Source organism: Choristoneura fumiferana, chromosome 17 (assembly GCF_025370935.1).
Source record: "Choristoneura fumiferana chromosome 17, NRCan_CFum_1, whole genome shotgun sequence".
Taxonomy (NCBI): domain Eukaryota; kingdom Metazoa; phylum Arthropoda; class Insecta; order Lepidoptera; family Tortricidae; genus Choristoneura; species Choristoneura fumiferana.
In genome coordinates, this window is record NC_133488.1 from 16,566,061 (window position 1) to 16,575,548 (window position 9,488).

At 35.3% G+C, this 9,488-nt stretch overlaps 1 protein-coding gene across 1 annotated transcript in view; it reads left to right on the top strand.

The window, feature by feature from the left end:
• Positions 1–1,889: 1,889 nt before the first annotated feature.
• The window catches only part of LOC141437228 (uncharacterized), a 16,046-nt gene continuing 8,447 nt past the window's right edge, over positions 1,890–9,488 (top strand). The window contains exons 1-5 of the mRNA XM_074100484.1: positions 1,890–2,339; positions 3,988–4,186; positions 5,150–5,341; positions 6,381–6,459; positions 9,333–9,431. Coding sequence (XP_073956585.1) covers positions 1,914–2,339; positions 3,988–4,186; positions 5,150–5,341; positions 6,381–6,459; positions 9,333–9,431 — 995 coding nt within the window. The 5' untranslated portion in view covers positions 1,890–1,913. The remainder of the gene's footprint in view (positions 2,340–3,987; positions 4,187–5,149; positions 5,342–6,380; positions 6,460–9,332; positions 9,432–9,488) is intronic.

The following is a 9,488-nucleotide window of genomic DNA, read 5'->3' on the forward strand; positions in this document are numbered from 1 at the left end:
CTCTTTTACCTGCTTCCTCGAAAAATATAACGTTTTTGACGAGGCTCAGAATGGATTTCGAAAAAACAGGTCCACTGTCCTTGCCACCTACAAGTTTATACAAGAAGTGCTAGACACCGTAAATAAAAAAAAGTATGCAGTTGGAATCCTTCTGGATATGTCAAAAGCCTACGACAGAGTGCCAAATAAAATACTACTGGGAAAACTATATGACATAGGTGTGAGAGGAAAAGCGTATGAATGGTAAACCATCTTACCTAAAAAATCGTAAACAATGCGTGGAGGTACAGTAGGTACATGAATCATAATACGGGTAAAATAACAAGCGTTAAATCAGATGAACTGAATATAAACCATTCCATAACCCAAGGAAGTGTAATTAGCTGTTTGTTATTTATAATTTACATCAATGACCTCCCCAAAATCATTGATAATTATAAACCATGTGGCTGTTCGCGGACGACGTCTCTATTCTGACATCATGTCATAATAATGATAACCTGCATGCTGATCTAAATAGTATAATGACTAAAGTAGTGAGCTGGTTGAAAGATCACAATTTGGAAATAAATCTTAACAAAACAAAAATTATGCAGTTTAGGCCAGCGCAAAACCGTGTTTTGGAGGTCGACTATTCATTCAACGGGCACAGGCTGGAACGTGTGGAGACTTTCACCCTTCTGGGTTTGGACATTGATACGGGTATAAATTGGAAAACACACATTCAAAAAGTCAAAAATAAAATGTCAAAATTCATATATGCCCTCCGAGAATTAAAAAAAACGCTGGTCTACAAGCGGCCAAAATAGCTTATTACGCCTATGCTTACTCGTGGCTCAATATACGGCGTTATACTTTGGGGAAATAGCTCAAACGTAAATGACCTATTCATACTTCAAAAGAAATGTAAGTATACGACTACTCCCGAAAACAAAGAGTCCAGACAGCTGCAAACCACCTTAACTGCAATATATATTTTCGAAATTTGTAAATTTGTTAGGAAACACTATTCTGTTTACGAAGCTAACTGACCAACCGTTTTGACACAAGATTTAAAAATGATTTGGCTTTAATTAAATAAAAACTTCATAAGACAAGTCCAAATGCCATGGCAGTAAAAATATATAACCATCATATAAGCGATATTAAGTCACAAGCAAAATTAAATGATATTTTTTTAAATAAAATCTTAAGAGAATTCCTAATTTCCAAATGCTATTACAACTTGAAAGATTTTTTAATGATAAATTTACTGACACCTAACCTAGCGTGATGTAATTTGATTTTAACATATTATTATATACCTATTTTTTATATACTTATTGATTGATTTCATTTTATTTTTTGACATACATACGTTTTCCTTTTTTAATTTAATTTAATTTGATTTTTGACCAAATTTATTTAATTTTTTTTTATTTATTTTTTACTGATTGATTTTAACTGTTTTTTATTTTTACTGATTTATATAATTGAATGATGATGAATTACGAATTACTCGGTTTAAATCTAGGCTTTGGGTAAATTAGTATTATAAATGAAACGCAATAAATGAATTATGAATTATTAGATTATTATCATTGTCCGTATTATTATTTTTTACTTTATTTTTATTTTCTTTATTTTTTATTCTGTGTTTGACATGCTGTTAATATTAAATTTGATAATGTTAAGTCTTTAACCTTTCCTAGTAATTAATTAATTTTACTTTATAATAATATTTATAAGATTGCTGTGCCCTAAGCAGGGTTCATGTTCTTGGAATTTTTAATTAATGTAAGACCTTATGTACAACATGAAATGCAATAAAATGAATTATGAATTATGAACATGACGTGCCTGTGTAAAACAGGGAAAATGTGTACTTTTTCGAATTATAATTACAGTGTCGCCTAGGCTGCCAGGACGTTACAATGTACGCCAGAAGTCTGTTCCCGTTGATATTTTTTTTGGCGCAAGGACATGGTGCCACTAAGCCAACGGACCAAAAAAACAGTTTTATAGACTTGAGGACCAACCGACCGGTGGACATAGAAGAATCAGTGCCTTACCTAGTGAAATGTTGTCCGATGAATCAAATATTACTCAGAAACGTGAGCGTAGGAAGCGATATGGAATCATCAATCTGTATAAGTAATCCTGACGTATATGGTATAGAGTCTCCTTTCGACTATTCAAACTCACTGGACATATACAACAAAGATATAAAGGAGACAATTGTGAAAACAAAGAAAAAGCTGACGGATTTTACTTTTTTATCACACGAAAAGTTTCTTAATTTGAGCTGTTGTGTGAACTTTCTAGAAATATTTGACCCTAACAATACGTACGTAACGGAGGTAAGTGTAAAGCATCTAGATCTGATAACCAACAAAATTTTACGTTAAAAATTTAACTTCTTAAAAAAAACTAAAATTTTGAACATGAAACTACCGTGAGACTCACTCATATTAAATGATATTGTAACGGATAACTCACGTCTTCAACCGGGTTTAGCTCGACATGTTTCGGGCTATTTCGTAGCCCTTCTTCTTCGCGTAGTGTGCATGTTGCGGCAGCCACCGAGTCGCGTGCTCCTGAGAAGAAGGGCTACGAAATAGCCCGAAACATGTCGAGCTAAACTCGGTTTAAGACGAGAGTTATCCGTTACAATATCATTTAAAACTAAAAAGTGATTTTTATTGCATAAATATAAATAATAACCTAATTACTCGTATTTGATTAATACGAGTTATTATTTTTATTTATGCAATAAAAATCACTTATATGTATTGGCTCTGTGCACGACATCAGCGCCACCTAGCGTCCGCAACTTTTATGGCGCTGATGCTCTGACATTTTGAAATTTCATCGCGACATTGTGACAAAAATCAAACCTATAACGTATTAATTTATAATACAAAATTACTGTGATACCGTGATTTGGGTGGAAAAAGGTTGTGAATTCATTTTTGGTCATTAAAATTAAATGAGGAAAGTAAAATTTATTCAAAAAGTGTGTATTATTTTCGTTATGTCAGGGTTTGTTTACTTCATGTTTAGTTATACTTTCACTGTGAAACGAAAAGATAAAGTTATCTTATTGGCTCCTTTGAATAAAATTAAAATTATATAATTGTTCCTATATCGCTAGTAATAAATTAAATATCGTTTTCAGATCAAAATGAGTATCATTTTGAAGACCGGTTTTGTTAGTATCACTCAATATAAAATTTCAACCACAAACCGTTTCATAAGGAAAATTGTTGCTGGACATGTCCGAGATGTAGAGGCATTAAGAACAAAACAGGGACAGTATTCAATAATTCAAGCTCGCATCATTACACAAACATCTATTACTAAAATTAGGTTGTTAAAGTCTATACAAATTGCTTTGTTAATGACAGATTCGTATGAGTATGACAGATGACATAGCCAGAACTATTTCTACTTTTGGCCACCATGAGCGCTGCAATAGATTTCATCACTCCCACCTAGTACTTCGCACCCTCCCAATACCTACAGAATATAATTATGGCTGCTTTAGATGGATAGCGTCGTGACTGAAAAAAATCTTTTCAAGACTGTTATGCCACGGACAAAGTATATTATATACTTTATTACGAGTAGCGACGAGAGTGTTTTTATGGTGCTCCCACATTGGCTGTTATAAATGTTATATAACGTTACAAAACACGATAACATTGTCTAAGTCTAACACTTCAACTTTTTATATATCTTGTTAGATGTTTTAAACGCTCCGGCAAAGTCGATGCTCCGGAACATTTAAAAGGTATACGTATATAATATAATAACAATGTATAACTTTTGTACAAATGTTTTATAACGTTATATAACACTTATGACGGCCAATGTGGGAGCACCATTAGTATGAAGATTTTGTTACTCGGCGACAAAAGTGATAAAATGTTCACACTAAAAACTCTTCTTGTTACTCGCCGGCGGTGGGACTCACACCATAATTTACATCAATTAATTATTTTTCAGGATGGAAGGTTATTGAGGCAGAAATTTAATTATTATGATAATTGGTCTCCCGACTACGATACGGAAAATTTTTGCTTCGAACACGAAATTTATGTTGATGAAATGGGCACAATATCCACCAGTCCGTCCATTGCATTATATGGAATAGCAACTCCTGTGAGCGACCTAATAAACAACCGAGAAGTAGTTTCTGCTTATAGTAAGTAATCCTATGGTTCTCCCACATTGGCTGTTACAAGTGTTATATACTCGTATGTAACGTTATAACATTGTATAACCAATTGTAACAATTTTTTTCTCACAGTTATCGTGTTTTTATCATTCTTCTAATATATAAAATTCTCGGGTGTGACCAAACTTCTCTGAAACGATTTTTGTGAATTTTTTTGTGTGTATATTCGGTAGATCTGAGAATAAGACCTAAACTATTTTTCAACCTTCTACGCGAATAGAGTCGCGAGCACCTGCTAGTAATTTTTAAAATGTAATATAAGCGATGATATGGTGTCATATAATATTTTTATACCGAGTATGTATATATACTATCAATATTACCATATATTATCAACACATCGGTATAAAAATGTTACATAACACCATATAATTATCACTTATATAACATTTTAAGTTACTAATTTATTTTTTTATATATACATCGTTAATTTATAAAAATAGGGGGAGACCTATGTCCAGCAGTGGACGTCTTTCGGCTGACATGATGATGATGATGAATGTATAAAAATGCTATATATACATTGTTTGTTCTCGGGTGGATGTTTATTATGCGCGCACGCACAGATACACACACACACACACACACACGCACACACAATCAATCAATCAATCAATGCGCGAGAGTTCGCATACTTTTCGCTAATTATACTGTAATGTTTGTCCGAATCATGATTTGACATATTTTTTTCTCACTGGAAACCTCTAAATTTTTCTTAAATTTATAAAAGATCACCCTATAGGTAAGGACTTCTTTTACAAACTGACAATTTGACGATCGTTTTTCCCACGTCCAGAACTCAGGCTCTGGCATCTGGCTCTGGCACGCATGGCAACACTGCCGTTTCGTAGGTGCTATAATGACAATCCTTAAAAACCCTGCATGTCAATGACCAATATTCATAATTCTATATATTTATTTTACTTATAGGCATGCTGGTGTCCTGCTGGTTCTTGCTGCTGGTGTTGGTGGTCTACGGTCTGCTGAAGGAGCTCCGTAACCTGGCGGGGATGATGCTCATGGCATACGTGGCTACGCTCACTGTCGCCTTCCTGACCAGAGCGGCGCAAGTGTTCGCTAACGACGTGGAAGCTTTAGACCCAAACCAATGCGTTGTTGTAGGTGAGTTTCAGTATGCTAATGCTGGTGGTCTACGGTCTGCTGAGGGAGCTCCGTAACCTGGCGGAGATGACGCTCATGGCATACGTGGCTAGGCTACGCTCACTGTGGCCTTCCCGGCCAGAGCGGCGCAAATGTTTGCTGACGACGCGGGAACTATGGACCCAGACCAATGCGTTGGCGCATAGGTAAGCTTCAGTAGCGTTATCTTAGACTTAATAAATACTTTGAAATAAATGCATTTGCCTTTATCGAAAATACAAATTGAGACATGGATGCATCAACTCATTTCGAGTCGCCGTGCGGCGCAAACTGGACTTTTGTATAAAACGGAATGCAGCAGAAAGTAGTACGCGATCGAAAATACGCGGCTCACGACTCGATAAATTACGCTCGTCTGGCTTCACCCTAAATGAAGTGTTTCTATTGGTTCATGGTCATGAGCGAAACACATCCTCGCACTTCTCTTGTGGCAACGCAGCCTAAAAATGATGGGAATTGTACACTTAATTCAGATTTACCATAGATAACCTAAAAAATTACAATATAGGTGTACATCCCTTAATTTGCAGGTGGTAGGACCTTGTGCAAGGTCCGCCCGGATTGCTACCACCATCTTGCTCGCTAATCCTGCCGTGAAGCAGCAGTGCTTGCACTGTTGTGTTTCGGCGTGGAGAGTAAGACAACCGGTAAAATTACTGGCACTTGAGGTATCCCATCTTAGGCCTCTAGGTTGGCAACGCATCTGTAATACCCCTGGTGTTGCAGATTTTTATGGGCGGTGATGATAGAGATCATGGTAAGAATACCATCAGGAGACCCACTTGCTCGTTTGCCATCCAGTCGAGTAAAAAAAACTGTCGAGTTCATAAACTTGTGAGCAAAAATTTGATTAACAATAGAGTCGAGTTCAGATGTTTTAGATCAAAATTTTTGCTCACAAGTTTATGAACTCGACTGTACCAACTTCCATTTTTAATATGCCCAAATTGAGTTATTATTTACACATATAGAGTATCAACACATTATATTTCTTTTTCAGGTTTATTTTTTCTTTATTCATTAATGGCGAGTTTTACTTGGCTGAATGTCATGTCCTTCGACATCTGGTGGTCAATGCGGTAAGTTGACATAAGTTAAAAAATCTGTTATATTCCAATTCAAATTATTAACTTTATTTGTAAGTATACAGTCTTAGATGAATGATTGGTCTCGCGCGCTCGCTCGACTAGATACCGCCGGCGTACTTGTCAAATGCGGCAACAAATAGTACGCCGAATTCGGCGTACCCGAGCCCGAGGCGAGTCAGTCGCCTTGCAAACTGTGCGTAAGATGCATGTACCGAATTTTTGTTAAATTTTGGTCATAAACCGAAGTAAAATGCCAGTTTTCGCAGTGAAACTGTTTAAAAATAATACTACAAGAAATAAGAAGGACACTGGGATCACATACCATCAGTACCTAAATATCGTATAATTTCGAAATTACAAAATAAAATAACACGATCCCTAAACGCCATTCTGTGTTGCCGCGTACACAAGAATCAAATTCCCCGTGGTTGAGATTTTAATAAATTAAATTTTATTGTTATCATCATTAAATGATGATAAATTTTTATAACTTATTTTATTTAAGTATCTAACGTAATTATTATATATACATAACCTAGTTCTATATTATTTAATGTTTATCTTTGTGATATATACTCTGAAGGTGTATAAATTGTTACCCGACACTATTTAATTAAGGGGTAAATGTGTCTTAAAATTAAAAATGTTTTTCGTCTTCCCATTCAAAAAGCCCAATCAGCTGATTTACTTATAGGTATTATGGGAAACGAAAAAACATTTTTTTTTGTATTTCTACCCATTTTCCTGAAATGTTAACTTTATACCCGACTGCCCGAAGGAGGGTTATGTTTTTCAAGCGTAAGTATGTATGTATGCATGTATGTATGTATATTTTGTAATTTTTTTTTATTTATTTTAGTTTTAATTAACCTGTATTAGGTTTAATTATAGGTGCAACGTGTTATCTTAAGTATGCAAAACTTCTTAGTTGGTGACTCCATTGTCCATGCATTTTTAGTAATAATTTGTAAATATTGAATGTCCTTAAATATATATATTTTTTAATTAAAAGTGAGGCCTGATCATTAATATACCTACATCATACCTACCATTTTTTTAAAGAAGAAACCTACGCCTAACCCATACACAAACATATTAATACATTCACTCTTAATTACTCCTTAATTTCTAAGTATTTCCCACGATACATTTTGTAACCAGTAACTTAATAGACCACAGAATAATTTATTTTCCCAATAATTCGGGTAACAGTGGAGCAGCTGGCAACACAATTTGTCACGCACACTAGCATCCTTGCAAATTGTCTTACACCGTTCTTACGCACACTACAATATTGAGTTGCCGCATTCACGAACCTTTTGTTTTTAGGTAGCGCGGTATCCGTCGAGCGAGCGCGCGAGACCAATCATTCATCTAAGTATACAGTAAAAAAAGACGGTCAGGTGCGAGCCGGACTCCGTATAAATTTGTATGTAAATAGATCCGATTGTTTTTTCTCTAAAATATAAAATATTCAACACAATATCTAAAATATAAAATACTAGCCTCAACCCGCGGCTTCGCCCGCATTAGAAATAGCTTAATGCCGTCTAAACTTTACTTTTGTTACATTGTGCCCGTGCAACTTTCATAAATATACAACGACAAACGTTTACTTACCTACACGATTCCTGTTACCGTGGCAACGCAATAAATAAATGTCTTAGAGTTTGGCTTTAAAAAAAGATTACGGTAACAACACATAACACAAGTATTTGTTTAGTTGTTTTTTTTCCAATTTTCATTGGTAGTGAATTTGAATTATAAATTAATTAAATTGTATAAGTTTTGTTTTATTAATATTAATACGTAATAGTAGATTATTGTCGTGGCCTGGAAGTAGGCAATTGCTGGCTGAGTATGAGTATTAAACGGACGAGCTTGCGAGTCCGTTAAACTAATACGAAGCCAGCAATTGCTATTCCAGCCGAGACTAATAAAAGCTTTCTCAAAAATGGTGAATAATTTTGAAATAGAATAAACTTTTCTCAAAATATATTATAACATTTAAATTTTATTCAAATAATTTTTTTATGCTTTCCCGCCTTTTTTCCCATTAAAATTAACTGCAGGTGTATTTTTCCACCGAAAACACCACAAGCTGTTTCAGGCCCAATAGAAAAAGTCCGGAGTTCCAACAAAATATCTGATACCGGCCATTAGACTTGGCTGTATACGACTTGTGCCAACATTTCCATGGCCTTATTAACTTTAAAAAAAAAATGTGACTGATTGCAGGCGCGCTAATTCATTATTGCAGGCGAGCTAGCGCGCCTGCAATCTTTTTAAATTTTTAATTTTTCGCTGACTATAAACTATGCACTTCACCTTCTGATATGTAAAGAATAATGACAACTTTTACGGATATTTTTGAGAAAATTATTATTATTCATCCCTTTAACAATATCTATCATTCCTTTGTTAACATTTGACTCGAATGTTTCCCTATATTCACATTTAACTACCGGGGTGTGACATCAGCAAACATTGTCGTTTTTGTCTGGTGACTTTAGGCGAACTTTTCCTGCCCATGAATACTTCCCTGTGGAACGCCATTATTTCATTATTATGTAAAAAATGTAGGCTACCAAATAAATAACAATTGCCTAAATAAATTAAATATAAATTTAAAAAAACCGTGGTGGCCTAGTGGTTTGACCTATTGCTTCTCAAGCAGAGGGTCGTGGGTTCCAGCCCAGGCTCACACTTCTGAGTTTTTCGGAATTTATATGCGAAATAACATTTGAAATTTACCATGAGCTTTACGGTGAAGAAAACATCGACAGGATACTTCATGAACCTGGAAGAAATTCGGTGGTGTTCAAGATGATGATGAAAAGAATTAACCAAACTTTTGTTCGTAGGGGTTTCCGGAAGTGCCGCAAAAATCCACAGGCAGGGGATACCGATCAAGTTCGCGTGGTACTGCCTCTACGCCTGGGGGTCCCGCTCATGCTCATACTGTTCGTTGTCATAGTCGAACACACTGACCTGACACACCTGCCTAACTTCGTCAAGCC